Here is a 23,879-nt window from a genome sequence, read left to right on the forward strand (position 1 = left end):
ATTTCTAAATTCTAAAAATGTAGAAAATCTGGCATGATGTCAATTAGCACAGCTGCTTTAATACACAAACAATACTAACTACAGAAGTGTTTGAAAATGAGAGCCATGCATAGTGCTTAAAGATCAGTGCCACACAACTATTATTGTAAATCACAATTGGCATCATTCAAGCCATAGCAGGGTGAGGGCCAAAACGGAATCACAAGACCATTTCAAAAAGTCCTTAGGTATATATGTCTTTTCTCTTGATTCTGCTCTTTTCAAATTTTCCTCAGATCAGGCCATGAACATCAGAATAAATCATGTTTGTTGTATTAGATACATAGCTGCATGTCTGCATATAATGAGTTACTGAGCAACAAGTTGCATATTTTCACATAAGCCTTTAATCGTGTTGGGAATAACACATGAATCCAGGAATCTCCCAAACCTTTGCAGTTACATATCTAGTATTATTAGAAAAAACTTCATCACTTGTCATCTTAAAGGAATTCAAAGTATCTCATATTAAAATGTGTAGCATATGACAAACCAGGTGTTAAACAGCAACATATTGGGATGGTTTCATATTCAATGAGTAGAGTTCATTTTGTACAAGGAACAGCAACAAATTTAGGAATTATCACAGACATCTTTGGGGCTTTTCTTATCAGATTCAATGTTATCATAACCAAAAAGTTCTAACAAAATGTCCCAGCAAAGCTGGATATATAGTCAATCTCTTCACATTTTATTTTTCTGAACATGTTGGGTAACATTAGAATTAACACAATACCTGCCAACATTATGTACTGGTGTGATCTGCAGAGTAAAATCATATATACCCTTCTGTGTGTCTCTGTCTCTGCCTAATGTGGCAGTGACTAACCTAGCTAATATTAACAGAAGTACTCATTGGGTTGCCCCTCCATCTTTGGTATTGCCTCTGAATCCACACTGGATCGTGCAGATAGCAGCCTGTTAGATTCATCTGCGGTATGTCTAGTCAAGTATTCTCCTTCTGTTCCTTTTGTTTTCGCTCCTGAAGAGAGGCTTTCAAATGTGACATAGGAGTCCTGGATTTCCTTGGGTTTCCGCACTAAGCATTTTTTGCAGCGCCTTTTCAGTGCCCCACAGCAAACCACTAAAGTCAGAGGAACAGCTATGACGCAGGCCACACTAATCACCACCACATTAATGAGTTTTTGGGTTCCACCAGCACTGGCAACTTCATCTGTGGAAAATATGGTGCATTGCTCTTTCCTAGGGATCAGTCCTTTCATGCAGACACACACTATGTATTTGGTCTTTGGCAACAGCCCATTAATGGTGATCTTCATCTTACCTGGCTCCACATTGATTCTACGCATGTCTCTTTCTCCAAAAATGGCATAAAGAACACTGAATTCAGTTGTGTTCTTTGCCAGAGGGGCTTTCCAAGCCAATGAGATACTTTGATCTGTGTCCCCTATCACTCTAACAGACCTTACCATACGTTCTGGCTCCTTTTGACCAGTGGGTGGACTTGATAAAAGGTTTCTTCGGTTGTTATTCTGCTCACTAACTATATTCTGGAGCCCAAGATTCTCTTCTGTACCTGATCTGGCACTCTGTGTAGGCGAAGTTGAGGTTGTGATAACATACCTAGCCATCAGTTTGTCATTGTAAGCAGCTGCTTCCATACTGCTCACCTTTCCATTCCAGACTCCTTTAGAGTTAGCATTAGGATCATCTGTGTCTTCAGAATCAGTGATAATGAGGGATATAAAGGCTTCTGTTGCCCCTAGGAAGTTCTTTGCTTTACAAATGTACTCTCCAGAATCAAGATAAGAGACTACAGGTAAGCCCAGGATAGACCAACTCATTCCATCGCTAGACATTTCCTGATGCACTAAAAGAAGCAAAAAAACAAGGATATAATGTAAAATACAAAGATAATACTTTCAGAATTTTTATATATACACCATAGTGATCATTTTAATGTCACCACAAAGACTATGAAATCAAAATACATTTATTGAAAGGACATTAACTATTAAAGTGACCTTGAAGTTGGTCACTTTAAGCTAGCTCATCCTTACATACTCCTGCAAAAAATATGAACAGTTTTTTTTCCTTCTTTATCAAAGAAAAAAGGCTTCTGGGTAGTGTTTAATATTAGTATTTCATATTATCAAAATCTGATTAGGGTTACAGTTCAAAACCATGATAAAGGACATAGTTCAATCTTCAAGGAAAAAATAACTTGCATATGCAAAATACAATAAGGATATGATGTCAGAGGAGTGGACTGAGGTGTGTCTGGAAGAGTAAATATACTTTTTACTTCTGATTTACATGAAAGAAAATACTGGAAAATATACTCATAACACATTTATGGATCCCATCTAAATTAAATACACAGAGGCAAGTAGCTGGGAAATAATATTCCATTGCTATAGAATTAAGGTAAGTAATTATACCATATTAAAAACTGAGAAATCTGAACACCTTACAAAAATTAGATGAAATCATCCAGTCATGTACACCCAACTGATCTTTGATTTTCTTGCTCTACTACATACCATCCCCTTTTCATCCCCTTTTCTCCCTATCAACTTACAGTTGTACAACAAGAAATGAAAGCCTCAAGTACAGTTAGGTTTGGGACTAACCAGGAAAAAAATATTATTTTTTTGGCACAAATATGGAAATCAAAGCACTAGCAATCTCTCTTATCCACATTTGTCTCTTCTGAAAGAGACTTTAATTTAAAATAGAAATGAATCTAAGCTACAAAGTTAAAATTGGGTTCCAAACTTTCTCAAAGTCCAATGGAATTAAGCCTAGCTTTTTAGACCAGGAAACTTCATGATGAAAATCAAATCAACCATAAAGCAGAAAATGGTTTTGTTTAGGTATGTACTGAGTAGGGATGTTGAGTAAAAGACATTTCCAGTCTTTCTGTAGCAATTCAATCTCATTATAACATCTAGAATTAGTTCTTTTTTTTTTCCCATTCAGGAAAAAAATATTCAAGCTATCAAAATGTTGTGGTGGCAAAGAAGATGCCACCACTGAGATGCAGTCTATTTTTTCAGCCAAGTGCCCACTGACAAGTAGCAAACCTATGCTTAATGGGGCAGAAGATATATCAATCTTGACTGTAGCTGAACTTTCTGGACTGCATGCTCTTCTTTGTGTTTTGTTATTTCTTTAATGTAGGAGGTATGTTTTCAGCATGATGTGTTAACATTATCATTAGTAGTAGTTGCTCCACTAAACCCTGTATATCATGCACAACAGAGCAATGACCTGTGAAGATCACCAAAAAGAAGTCTTATTATATGTGGTTCTACACCTGTGAAAAAAAAACATATATCTGTTCCCTTGTTGTATTAAGAAATGGAATATATCTGTTCCCTTGTATTTCTTACATTGTATTAAGAAATCGGGTAACACTTTAAGGGTCCTAAAGCACTTATACACTTATTTTGTTCAATCTTATAAGGAAACAGGATGGCCCAATGGGAAAGTAACTTAGAGTTGTCCTAAAATTGAACCCTTTGGGCATTCTTGAAGTCGATAGTAAATTGCACCAGTGACTTGAGTGGGGCAAAGATTATGCCTTGAATCTTAAGTTCTGCAAGTTGTGTGCTGACCCATATGTCAAGTGAGTATGTTTTGTTGCTCTTTATAACAACCTATGTATTAAATAGATCCAGCAATTCTGTCACTATATAATGAGGAGAGGAAGTTAGTTGTGTTAGTCTGAAGTCAGGCAGAAAGTGTGGTATGGATTGCCTTATAGACTAACTGAATCAGAGATGAGCAAGACAACACTTCATCAGATATTAGCAATCATCTGATGATATGAACTATTCACAAAAACATATGCATCTGTTCTGTCTTCCTCCTTAATGAATATCGTGAAGGATACAGCGCCCCCACCCCTATTCCAATCTAACGAATAACAGGGCTACTCAGAATTTTTCTGAATTACCATTTTGCCATCAGAACACACTAGTTCATTGAAACTTTCCACAGAAATGCATAAGTCTTAATATTTGTACTGAAGCACTTAGGAGCTTTTACTGTTTCATAGATTTCATAGACATTAGGGCTGGATGGGACCTTGCAAGATCATCAAGTCCAGCTCCATGCCAAAAGGGCAGGGCAGTCAGCAGGGGTCAAATGATCCCAGCAAGATAGGCATCCAAGTGTTTCTTAAAGAAATCCAGAGTATGTGCCTGCACCACCTCTGGGGGGAATTTATTCCAGGGACTTGGACAGTAAAGCAGCTTTTCCCTATGTCCAACCTAAAATGGTCTTCCAAGAGTTTGTGACTGTTGGACCTAGTTTTCCCATGGGGTGCTCTGATGAACAGATGTTCTCCCAGTTCCCTGTTCACACCCCTTATATACTTACAGGCTGCCACCAAGTCACCTCTGAGCCTACACTTCTCCAGGCTGAAGAGTGCCATGCCTCTCCTCATAAGGCCAGCCCTCTTGTCCTCTAATAATTTGTGTGGTTCTCCTCTGGATTCTCTTGAGCTTCTCCACATCCTTTCTGAATTGTGGAGCCCAGAACTGGGCACAGTATTCCAGCTGTGGTCCCACCAAGGCCAAGTAAAGTCAGAGGATGACTTCCAGGGTCTTGTTTGAGATTCATTGGAAGATGCAGGTCAGAGTTTTGTTTGCTTTGCTGGCTGTGGCATTGCATTGGTGGCTCATGTTCATCTTGAGGTCTATCTTAACCCCAAAGTCTTTTTCAGATGCAGTGCTAGTGAGCGTAGCACTGCTGAGCCTATAAGTATGGTGTGGGTTCTTTCTTCCAAGGTGGAGCACCTTTCATGTCTTGGCATTGAATGCCATCAGGTATTGATCCACCCACCTTATAAACGTGTTGAGGTCAGCCTGGATTGCCAGCCTATCCTCTGAGGTGGCTGCACTTCCCCATAATTTGGTGTCATCAGCATACTTAGCCAGTCTTTTTGTAACACCTCAGTCCAGAATATTTATAAACACACTGAAGAGTACAGGTCCAAGAACGGAGCCCTCAGGGAAGCCACTGGTTACAGTATGCCAAGTTGATTTGGTTCTATCAGCTATCATTCTCTGGGTCCATCCACGGAGCCAGTTCCACAGCCATCGGACAGTGAAATTGTCTAAGCTGCAACTCCCCAATTTTTCCATGAGGCTATCATAGGACACCAGGTCAAAGGCTTTCTTGAAATACAAGAATATGATATCCACCTCTTCTCCTTTGTCCAGGTGATACATCACCTGGTCATAAAGAAGATCGGGTTGGTTGGACAAGATCTACCCACTACAAAGCCATGTTGTCTCTCTCTCAGGTTAGGATCCCACTGTGCTACATACTGTACAATCACAGAATAAAAAATTTTCCCTGTCCTTCATAGTTTACCATCTATTTATATGAATAAAACAACAGGGGCAGTACAAGGAGGCCATGAAAAAATATGTGAGCAGAATGAGCACTGGTCTTAGTATACCAGCACTCTACCCTTTATGAAGGTTTTGTAAGCACCACAGTAAAGCAGTGTTTTGAGGAAGATTTTGAAAAAGAACAATGAAATGGTTGTATGCACCTAAGTGTAAAGCATGGAAGAAAGCAGAAAGCTACTTGTTTGAATATTTAACATGTGATTTATTATGGCTGTTATCAAGAGCCAGTTGGAAGTGGAAATCAACATCCTGGTACTGAATGAGAAATGATAGATGGGGAGGAAGTAGACCAGAGGCAGGCAAAATACAGCCCGGAACTGCATCCAGCCTGCCAAGCCATTCTACCCGGTCCACGGCAATCCTACAAAATTTAGAAAACTAATATTTATCTGCCCCGACTGCCTGTCAAAGCTGACAAGAACCAGGGGCAAAAGGACCTAGGGGGAGCCTCAGCAGGACTGAACAGACTAGCCCTGCCCACCCCCAGCCATTTCACTGTCTTCCTGCCCCTGCCTTGCTCCAGCACCACATGGGTGTATCACCAGACCAAGGAGCATGGGGCCACACCGGTACGTGTGTGTGTGTGTGTGTGTGTGTTTGCGCACGTGCGTGTGTGTGTGTGCAGGCAGGGACAGTGTGGGGGGCAGGCAGGGACTCTGTGTGTGGGTGTGTTTGAGTATATGGGCAGGCAGGGACAGTGTGTGTGTGTGTATGTACATACAGGCAGGGACAGTGTGTGGGGGCAGGCAGGGACAGTATGTGTGTGTGTACAAGCAGGGGAAGTGGGGGGCAAGCAGGGACTGTGTGCGTGTGTGTGTGCGTGTGTGTGTACACGTACAGGAAGGGATGGTGTAGGGGGGTAGGCAGGGACAGTGACAGGGAGAGCAGGCAGAGACACTCTGTGTGTGTGTGTGTGTGTGTGTGTGTGTGTGTGTCTGCAGGCAGGGACAGTGTGTGTGTGTAGGCAGGGACTCGTGTGTGTGTGTGTGTGTACATGTACAGGCAGGGACAGTGTGTGTGTGTGTGTGTGTGTGTCTGCAGGCAGGGACAGTGTGTGTGTGTAGGCAGGGACTCGTGTGTGTGTGTGTGTGTGGGTGTGTGTGGGTGCACGCGCACGCAGGCAGGGACAGTGTGTGTGTGTGTGTGTTTAGGCAGGGACTCGTGTGAGTTTGTGTGCATGTATGTACAGGCAGGGACAGTGTGGGGGGGCAGGCAGGGACGGGGGTGTGTGTGTGTAGGCAGGGGTAGAGTGTGTGTGTGTGTTCATAGGCTGAGTCCCACACATGCACCCAAGCATAAACATGCACCCACGCCCCCCTCACACTGCCACACACACAGACCCATCACATCCCCTCACACACCCCAGGCACACATTTCCCCCACAAACCCCATACCCACCTATACCCCGCATATCCACACCCACATACCCACATACCTACAGCCCCCTCCACAAACCTATACGCATCCCCCACAATATACAAAAGTAAGACTTCATTTTAAGCTATTGTGCAATCACCTCTATGTACACTACACAAACACATGTAAACCATGACATTTTTTTTTTAAACCAAATTAATGAATGCTGTAGATGTTCACTTCTTTAGAATATAATTTGGTATTTTTCCAGTTCTGAAAGACCAAAACCCTTGCTGAAAGGAGTACTTCAGGGGGCAAGGGGAGGGACTTCTGGTGGCTAAGGTCAGGGGTTAGGGGGAAGGACTTCTGGTCACAAGATGACAACCAGGTGCAGGGCATCTATCAAAGGGCAGGGCTACCAATGCAGCCCTTGACAGCTTGCCAAAACTCGGTAAGCGGCCCTACACCCACAATAATTGCCTGTCCCTATAGTAGACTATTAAGGCCTAATACAGCATTTCATGCAAGAAAGAAAAAGGTTTGACTAAAAAGAGATGGACTACAAAAATGATCTTTGCAGCAGCTTGATGAAAGGATACAAGTGTAGAAGAATGGATTTTGTCAGATGGATGAGGAGGAGCTTCTGAATGAAGGAAAAGTAGAAGGAACAAGTAGAGAGAGAGAGGAATTGAGATAGAGAGAAGAGTGTTATAGAAGCCCATGGAAAAAAAGATTCTAAGACCATGGTTCTCATCCTGTTTAGACTCAGGGCACCCCTTACTAGACTCAAGGCACCTCTCAGAAAATGCCAGCTCTTAATTTTTGCTTGGTTTTTGACAATGAAAAAATAATAGAGCTAATTTTTCTGCTGCAAAGAACTCAGAAAGACCAAAATGTTCTTGACACTATTTGAAAGCTCTGGGTTTACCTCATGAATTAAGTGCAACAATGCTAATATTGTGCAACACCCTTAGAAGTATCACATAGTACCCCTGGGGGCCCTCTCACCCAGACTGAGAATCACTGCTTTAAGGAAGGCAAGGTTTACTGAACTGAAGATGATGTCAAGTCAAACAGGATGAGGCTAGATTACTGGTTCCAAGATTTGACTAGGAAATGTTCATTAGAAATTTTGGCAAGAATTGTTGCAACTGAGAGCAAGGGGCATACCTGGATTGGAGACAGTCTAAGATAGAATAGGACAAAAGGGACACCAGACAATGCTTACAGATAAAGCATTCAATGAGTTAGTGGAGAAACCCAAAGGGAAGTGAGAAGTTCAGGAAAGCAACTGAGAGTAAGAATGAGAGTGGACATGAGGAAGATGTGGAGATAGGATAGGATGGAAACTCTGAAACAAGTGAAGAAGTTACAACAGGAAAGCCCACAAGAAACATCTATATCTGTGGCAAGACAAAAGGAAAGTAAAGGAAGGCAAACAAAAGGAAAGGGTTATATTGAATGCTGTCATTTTTTTCTCAAAAGGAATTGGTGAGATCTTGCATAGAAAAAAATGTGAAGATGGGTAGATGAGGGAGAAGGAAGTCAGATTAGGCTGTTGGCAGACATCAATTTAGTCTCATGATTGGTACCTGATGAATGTTATCCTGGATCCTAAGAACTGTGCATACTGACATGCCAGACATGGGACGTAGGATAAAATTTGTCAGATCCCATCACATGTCAGGACCTTCAAACCTGCACTAAAAAGTCCAGCATCATGGGCTTTACATCAGGATTATTAAAGGTGCCCAGGCATAGAGATCCAACGAGCTCTCCGCAGGTCAGCACTTTTACAGTGTTGCTATGCCCTGGCACTTTTAAAAGCCTTGCTTTGCAGCCCCATGCAATGCAGGGCTAGACATGCAATTTGGGATCTGGGATAAAATTTGTTAGGACATAATGGCGTAACTATATTAGCATTTTCCAGCAGCCAAGGGTAGCAAAAAGGTGGCTGGAATTGCTGGTATATGATTCAGTTAAATTGGAGAAATAAAGCTCTTTAGCCAGGGATACAGCAAAGATTTCTAGTGGTTCAGAATGGAACATTTCTATTTTGAAATGACTTTTTCCCCAAATTTTCTCAATTTTATATTACATAATATGAAGAGATCATTTTAAATCGGAAAAAAAATATTCAACTTTACCTAGAAACTTTTCAGTTGTCCAGGAACTTTGTTTTTAATTTGTATTATCAAAATGCCCTGTCCACTCTCTCACACTGTGTGACACAGGATATTAGACAAGATGGAAATATGGTCTAACCCAGTAAATGGCAGTTCTTATTTTTCAGAAATTTTCAAAATGTTGCTCTTTTCATTCAATTTTGGAATTGAAAAAAATGCAAAAATGCAGATTCCCTTATAATATTAAAAACCTAGTTTTTGCCCATCCTGAATTCAAAGACAACTTAAATTTGAGGGCAAAACTCTATGAAATTATCTTAGGACTAAGTTTGTAACCTGAAATATAGAAGATGTTTTCATTATCTTTTACTGACTTTTGTGTGAGCTTAATATTAGTTCCATTAGTATACTAAGGTTATTTCTAGCACTTTTTATCTTCTATCTGCAAATTTGATCCTGGTTGAATTTATATCAATCAAAACCTTGATAGAAAGATTAACTAGCCATTTAAATGCTAGGTCAATCCTGCAAAAGCATCATTAGGGACCTCTGGCATCCCGTAAGATGGGAAGACTCTTAAATATATCTTTAAAACTAATTTTAAAATGCCTGTTGTTTCAGCTGCATATTCTTCATTCTTGTATGATAGACAGATGTGCAACCACAAAGAAATACTTTCAGAGATGGGAAAGAAAATTATTGCTACAATATAATTATTAGGGAACAGAGAAAAAGTAACCTATTTCGTGATACCTTTATTAACATCCTTATATCACATTGATGTGTGGGTATTCATTCAAAATTAGATCAATACTGTGGAGAGGTATAATGTTAACTCTTGTTTTCTTTTGTCCTGTTTCCTTATTCAGCAAAGATGTAAACAGTATTTTTACTTATTTGGAAGGGTGAAAAACTGACATTTGCTTCATAAACCACAGAAAAATACAAGCCTAGACTCTAGTCACATGATGCAGTATAAAGCCAAACTTACCTGTGCCATTAAGCCGATTACCATCAGCTCTTCTCCAGCTGAGTTCAGGAATGGGTACTCCAGTAGTACCACATCGCAGAAGCACAGTGCTGCCCAATATGGTCTTTACTTTGGCAACAGATGTATGTACAACAGGACTTTGACATTTTCTTAGTTCAACTTCACTGAAGAAAACTCCAGCAAGACTCCGGGGGGTGAAGCACTTCAGTTTTGCTTCTATAAATGCTATGTTAGGAGATTGGAAATTTATGAAATGGACCATTTCATACAAACTGCAATCGCACACCCAAGGATTGTCTTGTAAGCCTGTGAAGACAAACCATTACAGTTATTTGCCACTCTGCTACTAACCATTCCATTGCTACCTTTTGCTTTTGTTCTTTAGAAAAGTTGAATAAATGGTGATGGGCTCATATTCTACCACATACTAGCTTAATTTGTAGTCTTGTGGATGGACTATAACCTGACTTCTAATCCTCACCATCAAATTTTTGTAGTGTAGCTATGAACTATGGCTATTTTCCCTTTAAAATGGAAACAACAATTCTCTAATAAAGCATTTTGAGATCTGTGAAGAAAAAGCACTAAATAAGTATAAAGTATGATTATAAGATTATAACAAGAAAACATTAGACTCTCCATAGTTAAGATTGCAGTTCTATATTTTTGACTTGGAAAGAAAACAAAATTGGCCTGCAAATTGCTACTTCCCTTTGAAAACAGAGAAAAGTGCTCCTGCAAAGCTTGAAAAGAATTCATCCACCTGTTTTATTTGAAATTTGACTTCTGCCAAAAGTGCCTTTGGCTGTGTCTATAAGGCCTCCAGAGGACACTGTCGGTAAGAAACAAGCCCACCCAAATTCAACAACTATGTGCAACCAATCCCACTAATGGGCTTCATTGTACATAGCTCATGGCAACCCTAAGCAAATGTTCCCCAGCTCTGCTTGTCTGGAATGCTTGAGTGCTGTGCTACAGAACATGCTAAGGGCTGTTCTGAGCCCTCAGACCTGCTCCTGTGCCATATATGCTGCATAATTTGCAGGCTCAGACACAAGCAAAGATGTCTATGATTTTTGAGCAGCACACCCAGCCTTGCTGCAGAAGCCATTGAGAGAGAGCCTTTGTCTCCTTCTAGAAAATATAGTTTTTTAGTTGAGTTTTTACTAAAAATTTCCACTTAATTAATTTCTTTGGAAATCTGTGGCCTAGTTATATTAGAGAAATATAGTCGAATCAAAAATATCTTTCAAATGCTTGAGACCATCTACTTCCCCATTTATTTCAAATGGAGTTATGCAGTAGTCCTGCTCTACTACTATCAATGAAGTATTTTTATCATTTACTTCAACAGAAGCAGAGTGAAGCATTATATAAATGTCTGAACATTTTCCCTTTACCTGGCTAACTCTGTGTTAGAAAGAACATAGGATCCCTTTTAAAATCACAGATACCTGCCTTTTAATCAACCAGCTGAAGTCTTTTGTTTTAGGAACTGTAGGACAAGGGTGCTAGGTACATATAGTTTATTGGGGAAAGTTAACAGCCATTCAGTAGTTAATGGAATCAGATTTCAGTTGTAAGGTTGTAAACTCTCCTATAACTAAAACACAAAGATATTTATGCTTTCATATTGTCTGATTCTTAACCTTATAGGCAAATATTTTTTTTAATTATCCCATTAAATAAGATTAAAGAAATGTGAATTTAATTCCTTTGCTCAGTTTTACAAATGTCTACATTTTTTATGTGTCTTTCCACCCAAAAACATCATTTTTCACCCAAAAATGTGAAGAATGAATGGATTTTTTAAATCCCTTAAAATAAAATATTGACATAAAAATCAAAATCAGAATAATGTATAACAATGAACGAGAGTTAATATTGTTCAGTTGTGACAAATTATGTATTCCTTTATACCAGAATAAAGTAAAGTATTTCTTCATAATTTAGGCAATATTAGATTTCTAAAGCACTTCACTGTTCATTACTTTGCTTTCAAATGCTTGAGCTTGGCATATAAAATAGTGGGTGTATAATCATACAGGTACAGCTGAAAAGCAGGTGAGCCTGTCATCTAATCTTCAAGTCAAGCAGCAGTCACAATACATAAAGCATTGCTTTCCTGATATTTTTTCAAGTAAGCAAGCTACTCCAAATACTTGTGTTAAATATATTTTTCTGGACTCTTATACTAGGTAATGTAGTTAACTATTCTGGATGCGCTGGTGAACGAAGTGATTTTAATTTCAGGTACTGTGTTCAAATCACTATGGATTAAATAACTGATGGTACCATTGTTGTATTATACTTTTACATTAAATCTTGGACTTGTCCTTGCTCACCCATGGACAACCTTGACAAGCCCACAAAAAATGTTTTCTGATTATCAGTTGCCCCCCCTTACCCATCCCTAGTTATGATACTGCTACTAATGACTTTATTGCTACCCAGTTCTCTCTGAAACTTATCCCTGAAGGTGATAAAGACAGCTTATGCTGTCTTTGTGTGATATACAACCCATGGTAGCCACTGATGATCCACTTCCCTATTACAAATATTCCTCAAGACCTACCTGATGAGCCACATTCAGGTATTGCCCAAAAGGCATCACAAAACTAAAAACAAATGGCAATGAGCAAGTGCTAAGTTAATTCCAATGCTACTCTTATTATAATAAAAGCAGGCTTTTGAGATCATTCAGAATTATCTGCCTTATGATTTAAAGGGTATAATTAAATCTCTCCTATTCATATATTATGTTTTAGTGTGAAAAAGCACAGTGCAGGAGAAAACTAAGTGTATAACTGTGTGTGTGTCTCTCTCTCCCCAACTGCTCTATAAGCCATGGATTTACTACACTAGAATGGTAAATGTATATCTACTGAATGCCATCCTGGGTCAAGCCTTTAGGGTCAAGGAAGCAGCCTGCATATTGTTTTATGTACTACATTACCCTCACATACATTTCCATGCATTCATTCCTTAAGGTCCCCAGGTCAGGCAAACTGTGTGAGTGGCTATGCTGGCACTTATAAGTCAGCCAAAGCAAGAACACTGGAGTCTTGTTCTGATCAAATAGTATAACAATGAAGTAAATTTCTACATGTAACTTGGCTCTCTACAAAAAGAAATTCACATCACAAATTGTTACATTCAACATCCCATCATTGCAACATGAATAAGATCATATAATTCAGGGCTGTCCAACTGGCAGACCAATGGCCACATCTGATTCAGGAAGGATTAAAGCCAGCTCCCACCGAGCTGCCACTCCCCTCATTGCTCTTGCTGCTGTGATGGAAGCCAGAGTCCCTGGGACAGGGCATTACAGTGAAAGAGAACCCAGTAGGATTGTTCCCTACATGGTGAGGGGAGGGTTTGCTGCCTGCATGGTAGCACCAGCAGAGAGGGTCAGGTGGTAGCTCACGCTGCTCATGCAGTGGTAGCAGGAGGGGTGAGGAGCAGCAGCTCCCATGGTACTGAGGATGGTAGGCTTGTGCTGCTCTCAGGGCAAGGAGGGGAGGTTTGCTCTGCTTGCACAGTGGGGGAGGAGGGCTGCTTGTAATAGCGGTCCTGGGATCCCCTGCAATCTGTGGCCCCCCACAGCATGTGGCCCGCACAATGTACTCATGACCAGGTACAGCCCCAGCCACACTGAAGTTGGACTGCCCTGGTGTAAATCATGCAATACCTAAGGTGTGTCCTCTGTTGAGAATTAGCACCTTGCAACATGCACAGAGGAGATGCTCATTTCATTCTTCCTTTCTTTCTGCTAACCAAATATTAACTGCTATTAGCTAATAAAACTAAAAATATGCAATTTGTTTCTTTAAAAAAATATTCTGGTTTCTTTTAAGTGTAACTTTAGTTATATTAGCAATGTCTGTTTCCTCAGACAACCGTCTCAGATAATAAGAGTAACTCATCCTCTTTGATGGGATTTTTAGCTAGACTGGGCACATCTACATGTATTATTAATGTGCCTAAATAAACTACAGTACAGTCTGCACCAAAATCAGCTGCTTCCTAGGTGCAGCATTTTCACATGAGCCCAGGACTGCATCAATTTTAGCAAGGGCAGAGCAGCACCAGGCTGGGAGGGAGTCGGGTGGGGACATCAGCACTGGGCTCTGAGTGGTGGCATCAGGCAGTGAAGGAGCTGGCTGGAGCACAAGAGTGCTACAGTGTGGGGCTAGGCAGCAGGCAGCCTCCACAATATAGCACCCTCATGCCCCAGCCAGCCCCAGTTACAGTCTACACATGCTGCTGCAATGGGGAGGGGACTCCCGGCACTGCATGCAGGAGCCACGCACAGCCAAGCCAGTTCCTGCCTCTATGCAGTTGTCTCAGCACACCAGGAGCTAGGACCTGGTCCAGCCCAATGGCATGTGGCTCCTGCGTACAGTGCCAGGAACACCAGGTAGCAGCAGGAGCCAGCCTGGTCCTGCCTGAAGCCACACACCAGTGGGCCAGGCTAGCTCCACATGCTACATGGAGTCCCTGAGTCTCAGTCCCTGAGAGCCCATATGCCATCATGGGGATCTGCCAGCAGCAAACCACAAGTGCCCTGATGGCCTGCTGCTGGCTACTGCTGGAGGGTGGGGCTGTGCACCATGCAGAGAGGGTGAGCAGGGGACCCACCCCTTCCACATAGTCCCTGCAAGCCAACACAGTTCCCCTCACCCCCACACAGTCCTCCCATACACACAACCCACAAACTCACAAACCCCACAACCACAAACCCCACAACCACAAACCCCCCCACAATCCATCCACAAACCCCATACCCACAAACCCTTGCAAAGGCCCCACACCTCTCCCCCATAAACTTTACACTCATGCCTACATCTACCCACAAACCCTCCCAACGCCCCCCACAAACCTTCCAACACACACATACACCCACACCCACCCACATCTTCCCACTCCCTCACCCTCACAAATCTCACACCCTGTATGCCCAGCTGCCAGACAGGATGGGACCTGCTGGTGGGAGCTGCAACTGCAGGGGCAACTGCCACACTGCAGTCCATGCCCACACTGGTGCTGGGACCAGTGGTCCCAGCCGAGCGGGGTGGTGCTCCTGGTCCCAGAAACCACTTGGGTGGTGTGATGGGCTCTGGGGAGAGATGGAGGTAGCAGCAGAGATGTGCGAGTGTGAGAGAGAGAGATGGATGGGGCTCCGGGATGGGGGATGAGGGAGCACTCTGTAGCCAGGAGGAGAGGCCACCATAGCCAGGCTTAGATCCCCACTCTGCTCCACTAGAACAGGCTGTGCAGGGGAAGACTGGCCTGGAAGGAAACGGACTTGTCCAGCCCCTGAGCCCCAGTCAAGGGCTTCCCAAGAACAGCATGGGGATCTCTATGGCCTGGGTACAGGCACAGGGAAAAGAACAGCAAGGGCAGACACTGTTCACAGCCACAAAGCAGCCAGTGAGAGAGCTGCACCTATACTGGTGCCAGAACAAAGCTGCTGCCAGGAGGGAGCTAGTGGGGGGCAGCAGGGGCTGTGGGTTGGGAGTGAGGGGCAAGAGAATGGGCAGGGCACTGACATCCCAGTTCTGCTTAGTGCCCCATATCCTGGTGAGGAAAGGGGCAGGGGCACCTGTGATTCTTCTATGACAAAAAAAACCCAAAAGCCAATGCCAAAGTGTATAGATATTTAGAATTCATTTTACTATGGTGATAGAGGCACTGGTAGGCTTCCAAATTGCTTTAAAATTATAATATATATCAACGAAATGTTGCCAAACTGCTCTCTCTATATATAGTGGCTTTCCATTTGAATCAGAAGAACACAGATTTGGAGTCTTTTAATGAGAGAATGTGGGGGTTTTATCAGAGAATTTGCAATTTTTAAACAGGGAACACCAGGATCTCTGCTGGTGAGGCAAGTGGCAGGACCCATAAGAGAAGCCTGTCCAGAATGAGCACTGGGGACCCAGCTGGAGGGCAAATGAGGTGGCTGGATTCCTGGCCATTTGGGATCAGGAGAAATGCTTTGACAGTCCAAAATGGGCCATTGCAACAGGCACAACTTCCAGGCAATAGCTGACCAGATAGCAGATATGGGGCACCAGAAGACATAACAACAGTGCCTAACAAAGGGCAACTGTGCAGCCATAACCCACTGGCAGCTGGCCCAGAGTTGCAGGAGGCTCTGCTGCAATGCCCATACCACAGCCCAGGCAGTTGTGTCGTCTCCGTCTGGGTCTGGCTGCGGTGCAGCCATAGGGCTACAGGTCCAAGGGGGCAGATGCTGTCACAGGTGGCAGAAAGCCACAGCCAGGCAGCAGCCCCCACTGTCAGTCTGCTGCAGTGGGTAGAGGGTCCAGGGGTCACACCAGATTATGGTTGCTTCAGCCATCCAGCTGGCACAAGGCCCAGGCACCAACTGGCCAGGCCTCAAAAGCTCCTGTCTATTCATAACACTCAGACCATAGGCTCTAAGGCCCACCTGGCTAACTAGTAACCCCATGTGGGGCTAATGAATGAGTGGTACAACTAAATTCTTGGGACAACTAATGAAAAATACAGGATAAGACTATGGTGTGTATCAAAGGCTCAAAACATGAAAATAAGTGCACCTGAGGGGGACACCAAGTAGAGCCCCCAGGGACACATCCACCAGTCCTCAAAGGCATCCAAGGAGATGAAGAAATCCACCCAGTGGTGCTCTGCCAGGAAACATGCTTGGACAAGTGAAAGGAAACTGGTCCTTCAGTCCCTGGGCACCTTCACAGTCAGAGCCTCTTTCCTGGTCACATACAGGGCCCACTTGGCCAGGGCCAGGAGGAGATTGACCAGGAGGTCCCAGGACTTGGTGGGGCCATGGAGGGGGTGCCCAAAAATAAAAAGGTGCAGGGTGAAGTGGAGGTGGAGGGGCTGCAGCCTGGTGCACTCAAATGTCATGTGCGCTAGGCTCTTCCTCTGCCCACAGAAGCGACAGGAGACATGGGCATCTGTGAAGCTTGCCACATATATGCCCGTGGCAATGGCTCCATGCAGGAGCCACCATCTGAGGTCCCCAGTGGCTCATGGCATGAGGGTGGAGTACAGGCTCAGCCACTGAGGTGCCCTAGCTACACCCTCGCCGAGCAGGTCCTGTCACTTGGTGTCTGGGTGGGATGAGAGTGTGGCATGATGGATTGTGCAGTGCACAAGCATGTAGAGGTGGCAGTGATGGACGGTGGAAAAGCGGGCCAAATTGGTGTCCTCCAGCTGGCTCAGGTGCCAAAGTAGGGAGCACCACAAGGCCAGGTGAGGCAACAGCCCCACAACAAACTCTGGTGGGCTAGAGGATACAGGGCGGGGTGGGCTGCCACCACACAGGACCTCATCAACAAAAGCAATGCCATCAGGAGATAGGGCAGATTTCACTTCCTTGACCAGCCAGCAGGTAGCACGTGTCGTGGGTAGACCCATGCACTGGACCTGCGCAGCAGGGTCCACCCACTCCTGCCTATTCATAGTATCATAGAATCATAGAATCAATGAGTCAGAAGGGCATGATGGATTGTGCAGTGCACGAGCATGTAGAGGTGGCAGATTATCTAGTCTGACCCCCTGCCATGGGCAGGAAGGAGCACTGGGGGTGTGTGGGGTCATAAGACCCCAGTCAGGTGCCTATCCAGTCTCCTATTGAAGATTTCCAGAGAAGGTGAGAGCACCACCTCTCTGGGAAGCTTGTTCCAGGCTCTGGCCACCCTTACAGTGAAGTAGTTCTTCCTAGTAGCTAACTTAAACCTATCCTCCCTCAGCTTGTGGCCATTGTTCCTGGTGACTCGAAGGGGGGCCCTGCTGAACAGACTTTCCCCGAGTCCCTGCTGCTGGCCCCTGATAAGGTTGTAGGCAGCCACAAGATCCCCCCTCAGTCTCCTCTTGCGGAGACTGAAGAGATTCAGGTCCCTCAGCCTCTCCTCATAGGGCTGTCCAGGGAGGCCCTCAACCATATGAGTGGCCCTCCTCTGGACCCTCTCCAGGTTCCCCACATCCTTCTTGAAGTGCAGCACCCTGAACTGGACACAGTACTCCAGCTGTGGCCTGACCAGCACTGCATAGAGGGGAAGCAAGACCTGTCTGGACCTGTTAATAATGCCCCTGTTGATGCATGACAGGGTGCGGTTGGCTCTACCTATTGCTTCATCGTATTGGCAACTCATATTCATCCTTGAGTCAATCATGACTCTAAGATCCCTCTCTGCCTCTGTGCTGCTGAGAGGGTCAGCCCCTAACCTATAACTATAATGCTGGTTCCCTCTCCCCAGGTGCAGCACTCTGCACTTGTCCTTATTGAACCGCATCCTGTTCAGATCCGCCCACTTCTCCAAGCTATTCAGGTCTGCCTGGATGCGGTCCCTGCCTGCCGGTGCATGGACAGAACCAGCTGGTTCAGCACCAGCACTCTCCCATGCAGGGAGAGACACCTCAGGAGTCCTGCTCATGCCTGCAGCCACTCCACCACCTTTGCCTCTAGCCAGTGCCAGTGCCAGTTCTCCAGTGGGGAGAGGGTAATGGGGGACAGGTAGACCCCCAAGTACAGCCGTGAGCCCATGCTCCAGCAGATCCCATGGAGCACGGGTGGGAGTGAGTGCACCTGTCACCCATCACCCACCATCAGGCCAAAGCTCTTGACCCAGTTGGCCTGGGCAAAGGAGGCTGCAGAGTCCAATGCCTGGATGCCTGGAGGTTGCCAAGGGATGGCCTTAGCTGCCACCTTGTAGTTCATGCAGAGGAGGGACATGAGACTTCAGTTCCTCAGGTCTTGGGGATCCCCCTTCTTCAGCAGAAGGTTCAGCACAGCCCTCTGGCACAATAGGGGGAGTTCCCCACTTCCCTCAGATTCAGCCCAGACTGTGGCAAAGTCTGGGCCAAGGACATCGCAGAAGGCCCAGTAGAACTCCATGGTCAGCCCATCAATGCCTGACAACTTGTTGCCAGGCATCAGGTGGAGGGCAGCCAAAAACTCAGCCAGAGCGAGAGGAGCCTCTAGCCAGTTCTGGTCACCCACACTGACCTGTGGGAGTCCCTCCCACAGGGTCTGACAGGCTTTGGCATCAGTTGGATCCAGGGAGAAGAGCTCTTCATAGAAGGCCCATGCACACCAGCATATCTCACCTGGATCTGTAAGGGGAGTGCCATCACCCACTAGAAGGTAGGTGATGTACTTCTTGCCCCCCCACCCCAGCTTCTCTCCAGGGCATAGAAGAAGCAGGAGCCACGGTCCATCTCCTGAAGGATCTGGATGCGTAAAAGGACAAATGCACTGCAGGCACAGTGGTCATCCAGAGCACAAAGCTCATCCCACCTCTGCCAACACTCTTTGCAGAGGGATGGGTTGGTTGGGTCAGTGGCCAGGCACCTCTCCAGCTTCAGCACTTCCCACTGAAGGTGCTCCCGGACCGCCTCCCTCTGCCAGGTATGCCCCCAAGTGTAGCTGCAGCAAAAAAGCCAGATGTGCGCACCTTCCCCACATCCCACCATCTCCGAGCCAAGGGGAAAGCTGCCTGTCTCTCCCGCCAGGCCAGCCAGAACTCTCAGAAGACCTCCCTGAAGCCCACATCCTCCAGCAGACTGGCACTGAAATTCCAGTAGGGCAACCCCGGCCCAGCTCCCTGGGGCCTCACCAGCGTACAGTATATTCCTGAGCCATACTGTATCCGCACCATGTCACAGCTGCCACACAAGAGCCAGGTGGGGGGGTGATCCCCACTGTCCCTCGCTGACCCCTGCTGCATGGAGGGGTTCTGCCATTAGCCCTCAGAGGCCCCAAATCAATTCTACTGCAGCCAGTGAGTATGGAGCTTTTTTTTTCTTTTTTTTTTTTTTAAATGCTGGGAAGCTGGGGCCGATCAGAGGATAGGACAAGGCAGGGCAGCCATGGGGGCTTCTCCCATGGCTCCCCTGCCAGGGCAGAAGCAGGCACAGATGGAGGAGCTATGGGAGAACCTGCAGCCTCCCGGCTGATCTGAATCTCCAAATCTCTCCAAATCTTTTCTGAATCAATGCAGAGGCTTCAAATTTGATTCAGGCCTTTTAATGGGTCTCCCAATTCAATTCGGATTTGAGGATTCAACCGCTGAATCTCCTCCGAATCTAATCAGCAACTGAAGCTTCATACAGCCCTACTGAGCACTCTTGATATAGGCTATCAAACAAACATCAGATATCAACTACTGAGTCACTAACTGAACTAACCTGGGTTGCATTGAACAAGAGGTTTACATCCTCATTACCTCATTACATCCTCATTCTGAGTATGCTCAAAATACCATGAAGAATATGTCTTTCTGTCCAAAGTATCTAGGAAACAGTCATTATTATTATATCTAGTCCCTGTTAGGGTGGTGGAGTCTAGTCATTTTATGGCCCACTCAATAATGGCAGACCCAGCTTTTACTCTAGGGTAAACAGTCTACCATATCTTTCTATATAGCTCTATATTTCCATGCCGGTAAACTCTGCCACAACAGTAGACTAAATTATTGCTGAATCAGCAGTGTTACCTCCTGAAAGAAAGACTGCTTTATTTTGCCAGCAGTAACTTGTTTGGCTGAATAAGGAGCAGAATTGGTGAAATCTTAAAAAAAAGTATGTTCAGAACTTTAACAATCCTTACTTTCAGCAGGACATCTTTTGCCCTGCCTGGGGCATACAGACATCAGCAATGAATTGCCATTATTATTTTTTTTTTCCTGGAGTGAAGGAGAAATCTTAAGCTACTATTACTATATGCTTCACATTTGATAGTGATATGTCAGTGGAGTTCTAATATTGCCCCATTCTTATTTATTTCTCTTACCTAAAATGATCTTGGAGTTGTCATTGGGGAAGTAAGGAACTGCTTGGAGGTTTGCCCAGGCTGAAATGAGAGCTTGAGGAAGAGTCATCAGTTTATTGCTAGACAGATCCAGATAGGTAATATTCTTTATGTAATGAGTTGCTTCCGCTGATACTGAGGTGAGTTCATTATTATGTAAGTCCAGAAGCCTTAGCTGGGGCATGTCTGCAAGAGAGTCCCATGGGAAAGAACTTAAATCATTCCCATCCAGTCTTAGCTCTTGTAACTGACGAAGACCCTTAAAAGTAATCACACTGAGGCTGGCCAAAGAATTATAGGGCATCCAGAGGAATTCCAGATTATGGAGAGAATGGAAAGCCTCCCCTGGCACTCTCCTGAGGGCAGTCTTCTCTATTCGAAGTTTGATTGTATCTCCTGGGATGTTCACAGGTGTGATTGTCATTTCTGGGTCATTGCACAGCACAGTTCTAGTTGGAAAACACAAATACTAAAATTATTTTTCCTATATTTTGAAAACTTTTTACATTATTTCAGCCTTCATTTTCTGCATCCTTAGTACCTGCATCCTCTTCCTTCATACTCTTCCTTTTTATTTTCCTATCAACCAGTGATCTATATATAAATCACTCACTCCTGTAAAAGTGAAGCAGTTTAAGAGCATGAGGTCAAATATAGACTTGATATAAGTGACTTCAGTTTGTTGCACTTGTCAATATTTGGCATGAATCTGCTCCATACAGTCATTCTTCTTTTCATTTTTAATTCACTTACTGAAAGTTGTAACTGCAAGGTTTTTACACTAATGATCATGCCAGTGCATATTATAACACCGATGACCATTTGAGCCACAAGGGATTTGACCTGAGAGCCAAATATTAAGCAAGTCTCAATGAAGTAGGGGAGGGAGGAACAAACAGGAAATGCAGCATGGAATCTCCTATTCATAAAATGAAGACAGGAAAAAAAATTAAAGCCCACTTTGAAATTAGAACTAGAGTGAAATCTGTTAGGATGTGCAATGGTCTTGAAGCCACTGTACTCCAGACATTCACTCAACTAGGTGCATCAAAGCATCAGAAAATGTACTTTTAGGAGTAAAATTGCAACTCTGGAACTGGACTTAATTGTTCTTTCCCATCTCTCAACTGCACAGGGCAAATTCCAAAGACTTTATTTTGTATTTACTCAGACCTCATACAAGCGTGCATGAGATTGTCGATACCATGGGGAAAATGCATTCTAAAATGCTCATTATTCTGTCTAACAGCAGTGGAAAAGGGCAATTTCTTCACATGAGCAACAACATTAATTTATACAAAGTGCCAGGGTCTAATAAGCAGTGCCATTTCACATGCTAGAAAAGATACTATAAGAGAAATACAATATTATCATCCAAGTACCATCTCCTTGTTATACTAGCCTTGTTATACTTTAAAGAGATTATAAAACTAACAAAACCAGATTACTTTTGGTTAGAAGAAGAATATTATCAGTGCAAATAAACAAAATAGCTAAACTGCTTTTGCTTGGTCAAGTTTCCCCAAATTTAAAGGTTTTCAATTGTCCATGTAAATTTCTAATTTTAACTCAGCACACAGTATAGTTGCTTTCTTCCAGTATTTCCTACCAGAGATTAAATCTCTGATGAAAGAAGCGTGCTCAAACCCTGCAACCTGAGAAATGGAAAGCTTCATGTGGTTTTCTTGAAATGGCTTCTGGATAACTCATGAGATAGCACATAGCTCTGGAAAGTCTCCTTAATTGAAGGTTGATGTTTTGGAAAAAAAAAACAACTAAAGAAAAAAGAATTCCCACCCCCCAAAAACCTCCAAAAAAACCCAGATTTTTTTAATGTAAATGGCACTGAGTGTTCATTAATAGGAGCATATTAATGTGCATTTATGCTGTTGATGGCAATTTTAGACAATATTGTCAAGTAGTAACCTACAACTCTGCTATCTGATCCCCTAATATTAGTGGGAAATCTCACATTTTGTCTGGAGAATTATTATACAGAAAAACAGAAACCATTGCTCACTTAAAGTGAGCATTAGACAGTGTAACCTACTTGTCACACAAAGTAACATAATTTTTCCCAGTCCTTAGAAGGGAATTCCACTGGGACCTATGGCATCTAGGGGACAACTCACTATTTCTACTGCATCCTCAATAAATTGCATATAATTCTTCTCAGCAGTATACTTATCACTGAGGAGCCACTAACATTTATTTCTATTGGACCTGAAAAGTTCTGGCAAAAACAGACCCATTTTTTCTGGGGTCCAAAATATAGATGGCAGGTTTTAATTTCTTCTGTCTAGAAGAACTATTTATTTTGAAAGGCACCAATTGCTCCTTGTCTCATAAGCTTTTCTCTTGTTAATGTACCTCATAGAAGTTTGCCGTATTTCCTGTTGAATCAGAGCACAGCTTCATGACAATATTTCAGAAAAAGTAGTGCATCTTCAGGGAAAATCTCTTTGTAAGTGTGATTCGTTCCAGCACTAAAGAACTTCCAACCTTGTCTTCGGTATATTTTTTTTTAACTGAAATCATTCTCAGCCTTTATATTTAATTTATGGAACATGCATTTTTATTTCCTTCTGATTTGGGGACTGTTTCCTTCTCATAAAACCTCTATTTGAAGGATTCTAAAGCAAATGGAATACAAGGCAAATGCACATGCAGTTTTGAAACCACAGTACAGAGAAACCTGGTTTGTCCTTGGAAGCAGAACAACTATCTGAAGACATAGTTTCAGCCCATAAACTTAAAATACACATTTTCCATTTTATTCATCTTTTGCTATTCTACCGATGTTAATTATATTGCTTCTCTGCTAGTACAGAAGATCATTGAATGCTTTCTCTGAAACCAGATTACAGTGTGCTCAGGAGCTAATCCTTCTGCACATAAAGCAGTAGTGCAAAGTGGTTGGAAAAATAACAAACAAACAAACAAACAGTCACAGAATAACACTGTTTTCCTCTTCACACATCCTAAGGTGAACATGAAAATTTTCCACGCTAAAAAAACAGAGTATCAACATACCTTTCCTTTGTTGCTTCATTGAGACTATGAAAAGTGCAGCTACATTGGGAAGGGCAAGAGCTGTGAGCCAAAGGCAGCCCTCCAAAGGCTAAGCAGCAGACCAAGCAGCCCACAGTGATCCACAT

At 43.6% G+C, this 23,879-nt stretch overlaps 1 protein-coding gene across 1 annotated transcript; it reads right to left on the reverse strand.

Annotated features, from left to right (window-relative positions):
- Window positions 1-583: 583 nt before the first annotated feature.
- Window positions 584-23,879, reverse strand: LRIT1 (leucine rich repeat, Ig-like and transmembrane domains 1). Its single transcript, XM_090058175.1, has 4 exons — window positions 23,755-23,879; window positions 20,704-21,170; window positions 9,900-10,205; window positions 584-1,870 (listed from the first exon to the last, which is right to left on the reverse strand). The coding sequence occupies exons 1-4, from the start codon at window positions 23,877-23,879 to the stop codon at window positions 879-881; spliced, it is 1,890 nt and encodes a 629-aa protein (XP_089914301.1). The 3' UTR covers window positions 584-878.

The sequence above is a fragment of the Crocodylus siamensis genome, chromosome 7, assembly GCF_052110815.1.
Source record: "Crocodylus siamensis isolate JL-2025a chromosome 7, ASM5211081v1, whole genome shotgun sequence".
Classification (NCBI taxonomy): domain Eukaryota; kingdom Metazoa; phylum Chordata; order Crocodylia; family Crocodylidae; genus Crocodylus; species Crocodylus siamensis.